The 15782-nt window shown below is 37.5% G+C and overlaps 1 protein-coding gene across 1 annotated transcript in view; it reads left to right on the top strand.

The window, feature by feature from the left end:
• Positions 1 to 875: 875 nt before the first annotated feature.
• Positions 876 to 15782, top strand: part of ZDHHC21 (zinc finger, DHHC-type containing 21) — a 31452-nt gene continuing 16545 nt past the window's right edge. Inside the window, exons 1-5 of the mRNA XM_010014971.1 lie at positions 876 to 921; positions 4545 to 4748; positions 5497 to 5595; positions 8303 to 8414; positions 9932 to 10070. Coding sequence (XP_010013273.1) covers positions 4595 to 4748; positions 5497 to 5595; positions 8303 to 8414; positions 9932 to 10070 — 504 coding nt within the window. The 5' untranslated portion in view covers positions 876 to 921; positions 4545 to 4594. The remainder of the gene's footprint in view (positions 922 to 4544; positions 4749 to 5496; positions 5596 to 8302; positions 8415 to 9931; positions 10071 to 15782) is intronic.

The raw sequence follows: 15782 nt of genomic DNA, 5'->3' as shown, positions 1-15782 counted from the left end.
AGGCACTGCATGTATGAATGCTGTGTGTATATGGATATAAATCACTTAATTGTTTCTTTTCAACTGATTTGTTGTAAACCTGTTCATAGACTTTTTTTTCCTCTACATATTGTAGTTATTCTTATCAGAAATGATGAATCCTAAGGAACAGAATTATTTGACATTAGTCTTCCTTTCTTTTAATGTTGTATTTAAAAGAGTAAATTCAGATTTTTTTTAAACTATATTTAAAAAGAGAAGACTACAAATTCACTTTGTCCATGTGTTAAATTGGAATCTACTACTTTCTACCTAATCATCAGACTGTGCGTGTTATAGGTTTTCTTTATACCACTTCTTTCCCTCGCATATTTGTTTATGGTACATAAAACAAGAGGGAGAGGAGGGAAAAAACTCACTTTGCAGTAGGAAGTCAAGATATTAACATTGCTTATGCAGTATTGCTGAAAAAGTATAATGAAAAATATAAAACTTAATTTTTCATTATAATAGGCATGCAGCAAGGAACTGCATCATAATTTAAAATAACTAAACCACACTGGCAGTAGTGCAGTTTTACGCAGAACTTTTCCTGAGTGCTCCTATCCTTTTAAATCTGTATTGAAATTATGAATGGCCTAGAACTGAAATTCAAGGAACGATGGTTAGAATCAACATGTCAGTTCCGACATGAGAAGGAAAGGATCTGAGTGTTTCCGTGGATGGATTGGGAGGAAGCTCTACTCAGTAAGATGAGGTATGAAGAACAGAATAGACAGTAATCTACTATATGCAGCCTCTCAAAACAGTGATGATGATTATTTATCACTCTTTTCTGTCTCTTTCAGAAAAGATACAGAAGACGGTGAAAAAAACAACTTTCTTGAGAATGGGGCCTTTTTTTGCATAATTCCAACTTAATTGTGGAACTTCCCATCAAAGGTATGGATTTGGGTGTGGTAGTGGTGTTTGGTTTTGTTTTGCTTTTATTTTTTTAATTATAAAAGTGAATGATACTGTGCAGGCAAGAGTTAGTCATTGAGTTGTAAAGATTTGGGATATATTTCAATTATAGGCATTCTCATAGTTTTCTCCAGAATCTCTCTTACTGCCCTGTTGCTCACACGTTATGCTTAGTAGCTCATTTGTAAACAAGTATTTCAGTACTTGTATCTCTGTTTTGTTTATTGAGTTATTTCCCCTTCTGAGGAAGGACTGTGAAGTCACGGAATCTCTGCTGCCCTGTTAAGATGGAAAATGGGCAGATTCCTCAGCAGTCAGCAGTGTTTCTAGCTGCCTTCAGGTTTTTTGGCCTCTGTGTTTCTGTCAGTTTGCATGATTTCCCCTTCATAAAGCCATGCTGACTACTACCAGTCATGTTCTTGTCCTTACTGTGTTTGGAAGCAGTTTGCAGGATTATTTGCTCCACCTTCGCACAGATCAGGGTGAGGCCAACAGGCCTGTAGTTGCCTGGATTGTCCTCTTTGCCCTTGAAAAGAAAACAGGGTTGATGCTTGCTTGAATCCTCTGGAACCTCACTCATCAGCTTAAAGCTTTCAGACATAGTTGAGAGTGGTCTCACAATGACAGGGACAGCTCTCTCAGCTCACTCATAGTGGCATGTCATCAGGTCCCATGGAAGTGTTATGTCCAATTTGTTTAAAGATTTCTTAATCTGATCCTTCCTCATTCAGAGTCTTCGTTGCTCCAAACTTTCCCACTGGTCTCAGGGGCCTGGGATTTCAGAAAGCAGGTCTTCCCTGTTGAGCAAGGTAAAGAAGGCTCTTTGATGTTTCGGCATTGTTTCACAAAGTACCCACCCCATTCAGCAGCAGGCCCATGTTTCCCCTAGCCTTCTGTATGCTGCTCATGTACCTGTACAAAACTTTTGACCTTCATATCCCTCACCAGATTCAACTCCAGGTGCACCCTGGTTTTCCTAGCTCCATCCCAGTTAATGGTGTTCCTGTATCAAGTGTGTGCACACACTTGATGTGGCTCCGCTTCATCTCTGTTTTATTGATTATAAGATCTCTCTTGTCCACATCACCCTGCATCCTTTGCTTGCAAACCCTGACTACCACTTCCTCACTCAACTGTAGGTCACATCTCTCTTTCCATCTTTCCTAGTCTAAGCCTTTACTTAGCAAGTTGACTAGCCTTTTGGCAAAGATGCTTTTGCCCCAGATGGTCAGTGGATTCCATCAGTTAGCAGTTCTTGAAACTTAGAAAAGTTCCCATCGTTGTAAAGGCTGAGTCCCTGTGATTGACGTCAGCTGCATAACAACTTGTTTTTGTTGGTGGGATTCATAGACTCTTCCAGGTCTTCCCCTTCGCCGTCAGGACAAAATATATACTACCTGGCTACGAGGCACTGGCCAACACCCTCTGAGCACTGTAGCTGTGTTCGATACACTCCTGGTTTCCTTTGGCTGTGTCTGTGGCACCCATATGAAGGAGCAGATGAGGATAACAGTCTGAGGGCCAGACTACTACCAGCTTCAGTAACAGCCTGTCCATGGTGTCCAGGAGCCAAGCCCCTGGTAAGCACCAAACCTTTCTGGTTGAGCTGGCAGAGGTGCCTCTGTCCCAGCAGCAGGGAGTTTCCCACCACTGTTCCTTGCCTGTACTGCCATAGGATGCCAGCTCGGAGGCTTCACTGGACAGAGCTCCCTGTCTTTGCCTGCTGACAGGGCACAGAACCTGCTCTGTGGATCAGAGGTGCAAGAGGAGCAGCAGCTGTCTTCCTAGTGCTAGAGCTTGCAAGCTCACAGACTTCGCCTGAGTTGACATCTCCATGCCCAGCTTAACAGGATGAGGTTCTGCCTGCACCTCCTTTGTGCAGTAGGGGTTCCTGTAGCTTCAGGGTCTTGGAGGGAATCTGGTCCATCTCCTTTTCCACATCCCTGATGTTACACAGTCTGCTCACCTCCTCCCACAGCTTCTTTGCTTGACAGATCCTCCATCAGTGCACACTTAGAAGGATATGAAACGTTTTTTAGTTCTAAACCTGCTGGTTGCCAAAGCTAGCTTACAGCAGAGGCACATTAACAGCTGGCACATTCAGGAGTATAATGCTAAATCATTTATATGTCTAGAGACTGTACATAACTTCATAGTGTATTAATACCATGTATACAAGAGACTGTGGTGCTTGCATGCTACATATAGTAAATGTAGGCCTGAATAATTTTTATGATTATCATGAACCTAAAAACAGTTTTAAGGGCACAGTAGCTGTATTCAATATGCAACATGGGTTTATAAAATAAGTGCTAGCAAATATGATGAATTTTTAGGATAAAAATAAGCACTTAATACTCTGCTGTACTTGAATGGAAACACTGTTGCACCAGAAGACAACAAGCAAAGTGTTGTGATAAATAAGGCATAGGAGAACTGTGGAAAAATGTCTGATAGCTTATTTGGGTCTGATTTTGATTAGACATCTAGAAAAAGAAGAAAGCAATACATTACTGAAACTTGTCACTAATATTAAACAGAGAAATTGCAAATGCAAATGAAGATAGGCAAACTTGAAACAAGTAAGAAAACCCCTGGAAACAGAGACATAAGATGAAATTTCAGTGCAACAAGTGGGAGCTGAAATGGATAAATCCCAAAGTGCAGAAATAAGAGAAACCGATGGGTTAGGAGAGTAGCATGGGTCTTATGTGTGTGTTGCAATATTAAGACACTTATATGAAGGCAGCCTGACAAAAAAAGTGACAGTAGTAATCCTTCCCTTGAAGGTTCTGCTGAATAATGCTTACAACTTAGTGCTGCATTTTTATGAGGATCAGTTTATGAAGTACCAGTGTCATACTGTAGGACTTGGTGGAGTTTCTTCAGTCTAAAACAAAAAATAACCCAGCACACTGAACTGTAAGAATGGAAACCTTGATGTTTTAAGTGTGATTAATAATGAGAAACTTAATATTGTACAAGACCTCTTACAGGTCTACATGAAAGATGTTAGGGTAGAGTGGTGTCTTTCTCTACTGGTCTGCTATAAATGCCGTGAAGGAGGTTTTTTAAGCAGGGAAAAATGACAGATTCCTAGGGAAGCTTGTGAGTATTGTAGCATGCAAGCTTTTAAAAATAATCTTGAAATATAGTTGGTAGACTGCAATAGGTAGGTGGGGTGAATCCTTGTATAACATAAATCCCTTCCCTGTGTTTCTTGTTTGCTTTGCAACCTTTTCATTTTGATGGAGTACTTCTTTAATGTTTATATCCTTTGCTGCTGCTGGCTGGCTGTCAGTCGCTTGCTTTACCTATTACTCAATAGTTTTCCCAGGTACTTGTTTTACTTGCATCTTGATGATAAATGTTTCATTTTAGTGAGATATTACTAATGAAATCATAAAATAGTTCTCTTCCTGGTACTTGAAAAATGCATGTGAAATGTCTGTAAGTTTTCTTTTAATTCCTTAAATCAATAGCTGACAGGTTTGGTTGTTGGTTATTTTTTTCCTATTCGAATGTATGTGGAACCCTGTAGGTTGCATGATACTAGCTAATTTAATTTTCTTTTAAATGATTTTTTAAATTTATCTCTCTAGGATAATTTTTGATTCCTGGGTCGTGACAGATTATTACCTGTTTGCGTTCAATGGGACGACGAATTCACTTTGTGGTTGACCCTCAGGGTTGGTGCTGCATGGGTCTGATTATCTTTGTCTGGCTGTACAACACAATCTTCATTCCAAAAGTCATCCTTTTTCCTCACTATGAAGAGGGACATATTTCAGTTCTTGCAATTTTGTGTAAGTCAATTTAACTTAACCCTTTTTTATACCAGTAAAAATAGTGTACTTGGATGGTAGTTAACATGTATGAGACAGTTCAGAAAAAGAGGTGAAAGATAAAGGATAAAGGTACTGAGGTGCTTCCTACAATTCCGTGTTCTGAGGAGCTGAGACTTTCTTTCATTTCAAAGGTGTTCTGGTAAAACATGTTTATGTGGAAACTGGGGAAAAGCATTAATATGGTTTTCAGATCCTATAGCTAGAACTTGTTGACTTAATTTCAGGCCAACAACTCTTAGTGCTTGTCAGAATTTGGGGTGGTAGTACTGATGGCTGGCAAACTGAGTTTTGGTAGTTTTGTCATACAAATGGCAAATGACCTGGATGGGTCTGCTAATATGAGTTATGCTAACGAGGTTTTCTGGGGAAAGATTATAACTGGAACCAATTTTAAAATGAAGATTGATTATTGGGAATGTCCTTTTCATGTGTAGGCTTTTTGTGCTAATATGATAAGTGTAGTAGTAAGATCATAATGGCATTCTGTTGGTGCTATCAAAAGTGTTCACTGCTACCTTTTCCTTTCCCTTTTCAAGACTGGGGAGTACTTAATATTTTAGACTGCATAGTGCCAAATGTATGCCTGGAATTGAATGAGAAGGCTGAGTAATTTCTAACTCAGTGCTGGAGCATCTGTATTTTTGATGCAGTGTACAGTAGATATTTTGTACACCTAAAGAAGACTAACAAGGTCTTATTTTTTCAGGTTATTACTTCTGCTCATTGTTTTGTATAGCTTCATTACTAAGAGCCTCAGTAGCTGATCCAGGAAAGCTACCTGAAAACCCAAAGATACCGATTACAGGTACATTAAGTTGTTTCTAAGAAATAGAATAAAAATTATTGTAATGTCCTCAAAATAATTAGGAGTCAATTTGATTTTGTGACATTTAATGGAAGCTATGAGCAGTTTCTGCTGAAGCCTGTGTTGTTAATGATATTAAAATTTGTATGGCCCTGTTTTTAACTTGTAAATTTTTAGCACTTTCCCTTGTGTAGACTGAAAACTTCTTTTTCAAAACTTGTATTGCATCAGAAGTTTAGTTATTTAGGAACTTCTGCTAGGAAATTTTTCCACATGAAGATTTTTTTTTTTGCATTCTAGGCTTTCAAACATATTGCACATACTTCTAACTTGATAATACTCAATAAAAAAATGTTTAGAGGTGGTCAGTCATTATAACTCCATAGTTTTTTTTCCTAGAAGATTTATAAAATGTCCAAGGTGGTGGTAAAAGGTACAGGATTTTACCTGTGCATTTTCTACTCATTTTTTTTTTCAGTGACTTATGTTTGTGTGGGCTGTTAACCAAACAAATGTGATGCTAATTACATTGCGTTGCTATGGAGTAGCAACTTAACATGTGAGAATTCCCTTCTGTCCTTGTGAATTTATTCCACAATTACTTAATGGTATCTGATGCTCCAGAAATAGAAGTAAATTTGAAACCTTAGTAATTCTCCACAGAGAAAGCCAATATTTTTAGGAACTGTTGGATGCTATTAAGGTGCTTATCTAATGCAGAGCGCTTTTATGTAGCAGTTTTGAATGGAGCAGGGCTATTAAATAGTGTGAGCTTTGCTACATTAACAGAAAATACTTCTTGAATGTAGAAAATGCATCAAATGGAGTGAGGGGTGAATATTTCAGACTTTTTTTGTTGTTCCTGGCATCCACAATATTGCATTTCGCTCTCTCTTCCTAATGTTAGTGAGAATTTAGGATAATGTGTTCAGAAACATGATCAGTTTACCCTGAGCCCTGATGTTACAGGGTGCACAAACTAGGCAGCAGATAGTAGGAAGGTGCGTATCTCCCTGGGATTCACATGTAAAACGCTGATTGCAGAAAATCTCAAGTCAGTGTTCTTTCTGCTCCTGGTAACTGATCTTTTGATCCAGTAAAACAAAAGGTGGCTTAGTCTTGGGCTCTGCAGAGTTTTTGCAGCAGGAAGAACAACGTGGGTTCTGTAGCCCAAGCTGGAGAATGAAGACACTCAATACAGTTACAGACAATTATATTTATGACTGAATGTTCGTTTACCTGCAAGATACCAGGACCAGTAAAAATTCCTTTTGTACAAATGTTTCTTTCCCTTTTAAGGGATCCCTTTGAACAGCCCTCGAGCCTCTTCATGGTCCATTCATTTCTTATGGCAGTGATGGAACTCTTCGGCTTGGCTGTGACATTGATCTTATGATTTGGTGTATGCTGCATAAAGGATTTTATACTTTCTGAAGCAGCACTTCAGTTCTTTGGTATTCTCTAGGTTGACAGGAAAATACATTTTCACATGGTATAAATTGTATTAAAAATTAGTTGGGATGTTTCTGAACTTCTCTGGTAGCTACCCTATTAGGGAGTGACACCTTTGTGACACTGGTTTTATGGGAACAGATTGTAAATCAATTTCCATCTGGCATTATTACTAGTTTAATGATCTCAGATGTTGGGCTTCTTTACTTCCAGTGTCCAAATGTTATTTTGCTGCAAGAAAGACAAGATTAGAGCTGCCTGCAGGTGGCTCAGAAGGGCTAAATTTAACTTGATTTATATTGGGACAGTGCTTTTATGTAAAATTTCAGAATGCCCTACTGTAAAAACTAAACTTATTCCTTTCCCACCTCCCCCAGGATTCAAGAAATTTCTGTGAATAAAAAAAGTTCTATGTAGGTAGAAACAAAGTATTTTAAGATTCTCAGTCATGCACCTATTTTTCTTAAAGACAAAAAATATATGTTTTTGTGAATGGAAGTGTTACAGTGTGGGTGTGATTTGTTTCCCCTGTGAAAATGAACTTTCTAATATATCATTTGAATTTTCGTGTTCAAAGGCTTCTCTAATTTGGGTGGTGCATTTTGAGATAAATAATAAGCTGAGTAATAGTAGCTCCTGGTAGTTTCAGGTATTCAGTATCTCTGGAGATCAGAGTCTCACACTGAGAATCCAAACATAGCATATATTTTTAAATACGAGTCTGTCCTCTGTATGTTCTTTGTTTGCCATATGTGTAAAATTGCATGTAGTGTGGTGTATGTCTGAAAATACTTTGAGGTGGAAGATGCTCCTGAAGTGTTCATTCTGTATTTCGTTTTAGTTAGCTGTCTTTGACAAATGCGAGTAGCAGTACTTCCTTGGGAGGTTTTGGAATGGCAGGGAGATTGTACAATGGTTCTGTCTAGCACATACATTTTTTCACCATAAACGTGTGAGAAAATAATTGAATTACAGTCTTCCTTGTTTGAGTGATAGCTTTTGTGCAGTAATAATTGCTCCCTAGGAATATACGGGAGGAGAGAAGATTTTGGAGAAGAAGATCGGCACAGAGTGGCAATAGTCTTTTCCAGTTTAATTAAGGTGACAGAAGGAGAAAAGTTTTTCATATGCTGCTTACCCTTCTCAGATCATAGTGAGATTTTTTTTTCTCTTTGAATCACTAGCTTACAGATTTATCATGAGTGTGCTTTACTGAGTTTAAAGCTCTCTAAAGTGTCTTTACATTTTCACCTAGAACGAGAATATTGGGAATTATGTAACAAATGCAATATGATGAGACCAAAGCGTTCACACCATTGCCGTCGTTGTGGACATTGTGTGAGGAGGATGGATCACCACTGTCCATGGTAAGACCAGGACATTTGTTTTAAAAATCTACTGTTATTTTAGTGAATAATTTCAAACTTCATGGTCTTGACTATTGCTCATTTGCCATATTTCTTTTCTGGTAGTGCTTAATTGTTCAGGCATTTAGAGCAGGGAAGAACAGCTTTGGGATTTTCATGTATCTGCAAGTAAAACTGAAAGTAAGAACTACTACATGTAACATTTTATCATTGTCAAATTGGTATATGCCATATAGTTTTGGAAAATTAACATAATTTGTTTAAGTAACTGGATTTTGTACTGCTAAAAGTGATCTCAGCATAATTTCTACACTGCAGATGTATTTCAGCAGCTGCAATTAGTTTCTGATGCTGGAAAAAGAATATTTTTTGTAGGAAATTAAACAATATGTTTCTTAATATAAGAGAGGATGCTTTTTATAATTCTAAAAAAAGCTGATGGTTTCAGGCACGTTTTGTTTTTTAGTTTACCAAATGGCAGTGCTGAATAGAAAATGTTAGTGATCCGTACCATGTCCTACTTGTCATAGCTGCTCTGGTTTTGTAGTGAAATTGCTTATTTTAGTGTTCTCTAACTAGTTTCAGTCAAAATGAACTAATCTGGGTAAAATTCTCTATTTAAACTGGTTGTTTGCAGCTTAAAATTAACATTTCTGTCAGTAGTTCTGAGATATTGTTTGCAGCAAGAGAGCAATGAAGAACTGCAGAGGACACAATTGACATGAGGATCCTCTTATGTTGATTTAGTAATTTTTCAAACTACCCTTTTTGTCAATTGCTGCTTCAGAAAATTGTGCCAATGTAGTGCTTTTGTTATTATGCCTTAGCATGGTACTGTGCCAAGAATGTTTGTATGAAATTTCACCTTGACCATGGTTTTTGCATCAATGTAACTTCTGTGAAGCAGACTAGACCTAGCATTCAAAGGTTTTGAATATCATTATTTCTAGAATCCTGGTGATTTCTTTACTTATTTATGTTGGAGTTTGCAGAAGGAGTTTCTGAATAAAGATGCCTGTTCTGTCTTCTGTGTCTTAGGGTCCTTCCCAAGTCATGCTTATTTGTCATTGCGGTATCTTGTGATGACATTTATTTCAAACCACTCGTTTGCATTTCCAGTTTTCTGACTCTGTATAGTTCACAACCAGTGAGATGTGTTGAGTAGCTGAAGATAATGCATATTACTGTGAAATTTTGCAGACTTTTAAAAAACAATTTTGTTACTTGGGTATTACTTAGAATTGTGGGAGTATCTTTGCTATTTGAAGATACAGAGAAATATGTCTTCTGTTCTAAGCAGTGATCGCAGTAATGCAACCTACAGCTTAAGTAGCAGTGTAAGGAAGCCACGCTTTATAGTAACTACCATCTTTAAAGTCTTGATTAAGAATGGAGTGATTAGTCAGTAGTTCTTATGTTTGCCCCATGAAGAGCCATAACTTCTTTTACTCACAATATCATAACTGCAGTGCTAAAGTCTTTCTATTTCTGTCTTTATACATTTTGTTTCTCTGCAGGATTAATAATTGTGTTGGTGAAGACAATCATTGGCTGTTTTTACAGCTGTGTTTCTACACTCAGATCCTTAGTTCATATACGCTTATACTTGATTTCTGCCATTACTACTACTTTTTGCCTCTGAAAAAAGAAAATTGGGTAAGAATCTGTTTTCTCTACAAAGTGAGTAAGTAGCTTGTACTGCAATGTAATTTGTTCTGGTATCTAGTTACCACATGCTTCTGCTGGCTCAGTTGTTTACAGTGAAGAGAGTTCAACTAGATGTACGTTAAGTGAGCAGACTGGTTTACAGGAAGTAACAAAATATTCTAAAAGGGTATATGACTTCTCTTTGTTAAAAACACAACATTAGTTTTCTTAGAAATCTAGGAAAGGAGGACAGAACCAGTTAGGTTCCTTTAGAAGAGATTAGTGAGTAATGGGGAGAAACAGTGTAATTGCCTTACATGTATTCAAGTAACTTTTTACTTTCCCCAAAGTAAATTTTTGCAAAGTGTATATCTATTCTAAGTCCCTATTTAAAAATGCTGATACTGCCAGAAAAATGATAAAAACCAATGCAACTATTCTGAAAGCAGTAAAAAATATATTGTTTTTTGAGGCAGTATTTTGTGTTGCTTTGGTCATGTGGGTTAAGGAGAATTGAGTTTGGTTTTTCTTTCAATTGAACTCTATGCCATATTCATATTCCAAGATCTTGTCACAAGAAAAATGCAGTTGAACACACAGAGAATATGGAATTACGGATATTTGCTTGAAAATTGCTGAAGATGTGAAAATGCTAGAACAGCAAAGCTAGAATAGCAAATGTTATGAGATCTTGCTCATAAATAAACATAGAAACTGCTACCCAAAATCTGAAGTGGACGTTACATTGGTACTGATCTATAGCAAAACAATCACCCTAAAGAAAAAACCTAGAAAACAAATTTAAAACATACTAAAAATTAAATAACATTCCAGATATCCAAAGTGTAGTGTCTAAGACTGTCCCAGAAATTGGTAGTGTACTCTAAATTTCTTGAGATTTTTTTCCAAGTACCAAAGTGCTGCAGATTTTTTTTATTCCCTGTTGATGTGACACCCCAGCATACTCTGCTGGTGATGTCACACCCATCTTTCAAGGCTGCTGGAGACTGGCCTTTGGTTATAGGTAAGGCAAGTCCCTTTTTCCATTTTGTTGAACAACTTCAGTTTGTTACATTATTTTGTATTCCAAATGGTGTAAAATAAGAATATTAAACTTACTTTCAACTTTCAACTTCTGGAAAAGAATGGGGCATAGCCTTCTAGTTTTCTTTGCTTCCCTATCTGTCTGCAGTGGATTTGGTGTTCCCAAGAAAGCGTATGTGAAGATCATGTGTTGAAGACTGTACTCCTTTGACCATCCAGAACTGATAAAAGTGTTACATTCAAGTTGATAGAGACCAACTTTTTATTATACGGAATGTACCAAAGTTGAGAATTTTTGCAGATTCCCCCCTGCCCCACCTGTGTTATTTCCCTTTAAATGGCTTAAGGGACTCTGAAAATAAGGAAAAGAGAAGAATTTGCTGTCTTCTTGGAGCATCTTTCCATAGACACTGCCCTCTAAAATGAGACAGACCTGTAAAATACGTCAATTAAAATGGAGTACTCACATTTTTCACTTTGTTTCCAGTTTGTTGCAGATGAGCTTTTCATATTTCCCTTTTTTTACAGGCATTGTGAGATTTGAGGGAGCTATTTTGATTTGTTGTAGCTGCCTCCAAGTTAAAAAGGATATGAATTTGCAGTCTTTCTCTATTAGTGAATAAATCTGTCATCTAAATAAAATTTCTTAGGTTTTTGAATGGTAACTAAATGTAAATGCCTTTGCTTCTAGTTTCAGTAGCTTTGTAAACTTCTTTTTGATTTATAAACTAAGTAAATCTACTGTATTTCTGGGCAGAGTGATCCTACATTTTGTATATTCTGAAGGTTTCCAGTACGCAGAATTCGCAGGTTTCAAGCACCAAGGCTTCTCTGTCAGTGATACTGATCTGAATTTATTTAGTTGTCTAGTCAATATATCTGCCTGGAAGATGGCATCAGAGCCCCATTAAGCTGTTCTTTTATGCAGTGTTGCTAAGGATATGATGCCATATAACTTTGTGTCACAGAGTAACATGTCAAAATTGCATTCTTTTAATACCAGAATGATGTTCAGGACCACCGAGAAGATATGCTTACTATTAAGTAGGTTTTTAGGCAAGCATCCTGCAAGATTCTTTTAGTCTTTGAATATCAACTAATACTGAAGTACCATAGCATTCCAGAGACTGAAGTACCTTCTACCTCTCCTGGAAGCGCTGCTCTTAGTTGAAATTTTGGATGTAAACCAAGAGGTTACATTTTCTGAATTGAGTGGTGCCAGTGTTTAGCACAGATTCAAAAAACTGGGTATTTTTTTCTAAACAGCCATCTGGAATTAGCTTATCCATGATCATTAAAAATACGTGTGAGGTTTTTGGCAGTGTGCCTTCAACTTAATTTTATTTCTTTGGATATAAAATAGTACAGAACACAGAAGCAGTAGAGTTAAATTTTTTTTAAGGCAGTTGTGAAATAATTTTATCACAGTACTGATTAATGTATTATGGAAATAAGATCACAGTATGCATGCTAGTATTTCCTTCTGAATGAAAACTTGTGGTTTTATTTTAAAAGGGTTGAGTAAGAAAAACCCAATCATTTTTTATCAAGTGTTTTGAAGTACGGGTCTTAGCTTTAAAGCTAATAGAGATAGAGATACAATAGAGATACAATCTTTCAGCTCAGGTCTTACAGAAGAAAATTGCTTCATAGTATTCTTGGCGCTTCTAATTGATACACTGTCACGAAGACGGATTGTCGTTATTGCCTCTGTTTGTCCAGCAGGAGGAGTACAATTACTGCTAGAAATGAAGGAAATGGTAATTGTCTATGGGAGATCCTAGCAGAAGAAAAATACTTAATACGAATAAACCAGCATATGAGTTCCTCTGTTACCTTTGGTGATTTTAAAGGCTAAAGCTGGAACATTCTTTATTTTGCATCTTCATTAAAAAACATCAAGGTCAGGAAGTTTGTATCTTTTAAGAAGCATTAAATCTTGTGGGTAGTGAGATGACGAGAATAAATACTAGTCTTCTCATGACTACATATGTAGTTGTTCTCTACTGTGGCTGTGCTGTCAAAGATTCAAGACACAGCTGGTTGAGCAGAAGCAAAAATAAATGCATTGGCAGTATATTTTACCTGATTTATAAAAGACTTTGAAGCAAAAGAAGTTTTTAAGCAAAAGAAGTTTTGCTGATACATCCTTTTTGCTAGCAATGGGGGTAGAATGATTTTCATAGCAAAAACCTAAACCTCTTTTATCTGATTTAGTTTTAGTTGTTCCTGGTTCTGCAGTTATCCATTGAATATTATGAAAATTACTTAACTAATTTTAAAGAGTTCTGGGCTCTATTGGTATCGGGGGAGGAAAGATCATAGAGGAAGTATTGTAGCAATGTCAGCCTGTTCTGTTTGGGACTCAGCTTTCTCAATTCCAATAAATGGTGTTGGAAAATATTCAGTAGTCTTTGTGAGATTATTTACAGTACTATTTCTTTCAATATTATGTAGTAGCTAATATTAATTAGAATCTGGAATTATGTATCATGCAAAGTAAAGAGAACCTAAAGGAAACCTTTTCTCTCTTAGGGCCATTATATGACCTTCAGGATGTGAGAACTTTTTAAAAAATGAAAACACGTTGTAATTTTCCTTCTCAGTGTTCTGCAGAAACAACCTAACCCTGCTCTCCTCCTGTATAATTATAGGGAGGGTATATGAGTATTGAATTAAGTTTAGAAAGTAAATTCATGAACTGTACAGAAAATATAGGAATGACTGAGAGGATAATATTTTGTTAAAAATATATTGATAGTGTCATTTTTATGTGAAGATTGTATGGTCTTTTCTTAAAATCTGTTCTAATCTGAAATGAATTCAGAATTATCACTTTGGATTGAAGACTATGTAGACAATTGTTTTTGGAATCAGAGTGCTATTCCGATTTTCACTTCAATCCAAATCATTCATGAATCAAACTGCAAAATTACTCATTTAGCAGACCTGAAATAGTCCTCAATCAAAAAGTGCTTTACATAAACATCAGCTGTTATTAATAATAAATATCTTTGCAAAAGGGCTTATTAGAATGCAGCTTGTGTTCTGTGAATTAATTTTTTTTTTTAACTCTATTTTTGTGGAGTCACATGTTTCTATTTCAGTGCAGAATTGTGAAAGTAGCTCTGTTATTAAGATCTGATTACCAAAAGACTCTATTCCTGCATATTCTTCACTTTTCTATAGAAAAAATGCCATTCTGTCTGTACAGATTGCTAGGTGAGGGCCCAGTATTGATTTCCAGGTGATCATTGCCTCAGAGACTTTTATTCCTCATGGGCTGTGTAACTGAAAAACGGTGATGTTGCCTCTTCAGCAGCTCCCAGTCTTTTCTGGTAGATGCATGTGTTTTACAGGAAGGGAGGAAGGGAGGAAAAAGAGAAGGAGAGAAAGAAGGAACAAAGGAAAAAAGGAAAGAGAGAAGGAAAGAAGGAGAGAAGGAAGAAGGGAAGTAAGGAAGGAAAAAAGGATGGGGAGAAGGAGAGAAGGAAGGAAGGAGAGAAGGAAGAAAGAAAGAAAGTAGTCTTTCTTGGTCTTCACTTCAGTATCAAACGTCATTCCTTTTCTGTACCTCTAGTTTTAATGTAGGTTAGGAGGGCTAAGTGCAAAATGCAGCCTGCCTTCTTTATGCTAGAATTTTGGGTTATGTGGTATGTCTTTTTGGCTGATGAAAGTGATGCTCAAGAGAAGGAACTCTTCTAGATTAAAGTGTTGGAGGGATGCTGAGAGCTGTGCTACAGACTTTATTCTAATAGGGGAGTATGATGCTAGATCCAGAATGTGACTTTGCTGTTGGAACTTTCTCTTACATTTCACCATTTTCTGATGCGTTTGAGTATGTTAAAATATTTCTTATAAATAAAACAATGAAGATAAATCTTGTTGAACAAGGCAAAATGACATGTCCTGCAGTTGGGCCACAACAACCCCATGAAACACTACAGGCTTGGGGAAGAGTGGCTGGAAAGCTGCTCGACAGAAAAGGACATTGGGGTGCTGACTGATGGCTGCTGAACATGATCCTTGTGCCCAGGCAGCCAAGAAGGCCAACAGCATCCTGGCCTGTATCAGCAATAGTGTGGCCAGCAGGGCCAGGGCAGTGATCATCCCCCTGTGCTCAGCACTGGTGAGGCCGCACCTTGAATCCTATGTTCAGTTCTGGGCCCCTCACTACAAGAGAGACATTGAGGTGCTGGAGCGGGTCCAGAGAAGGGAAACAAAGCTGGTGAAGGGTCTGGAGCACAAGTGTGGTGAAGAACAGCTGAGGGACCTGGGGTTGTTTAGTCTGGAGAAGAGAAGGCTCGGGGGGAACTTATTGCTCTCTACAACTACCTGAAAGGAGGAGGATGAAGCGAGGAGGTGGCTCATCTCTTTTCACAGGTAACAAGTGATAGGACAAGAGGTGACAGCCTCAAGCTAAACCAGGGTACGTTTAGGGCATTAGGAAAAATTTCCTCACTGAACAAGGGTAGTCAGGCATTGGAACAGGCTGCCCAGGGGAGTGGGGGAATCACTGTCCCTGGAAATGTTCAACAACGTGGAGTTGAGGCCTTTAGTGACATGGTTTAGTGGTGGACTTGGCAGTGCTGGCGTCACAGTTGGACTTGATGATGTTAAAGATCTTTCCCAACCTAGCTGATTCTATGGTACAAAAAGAAAGTATTTTACAGCTAG

The sequence above is a fragment of the Nestor notabilis genome, unplaced genomic scaffold (assembly GCF_000696875.1).
Source record: "Nestor notabilis isolate BGI_N333 unplaced genomic scaffold, ASM69687v1 scaffold6950, whole genome shotgun sequence".
NCBI classification, from domain to species: Eukaryota; Metazoa; Chordata; class Aves; order Psittaciformes; family Psittacidae; genus Nestor; species Nestor notabilis.
This window is presented reverse-complemented; position numbering and strand designations above follow the sequence as displayed.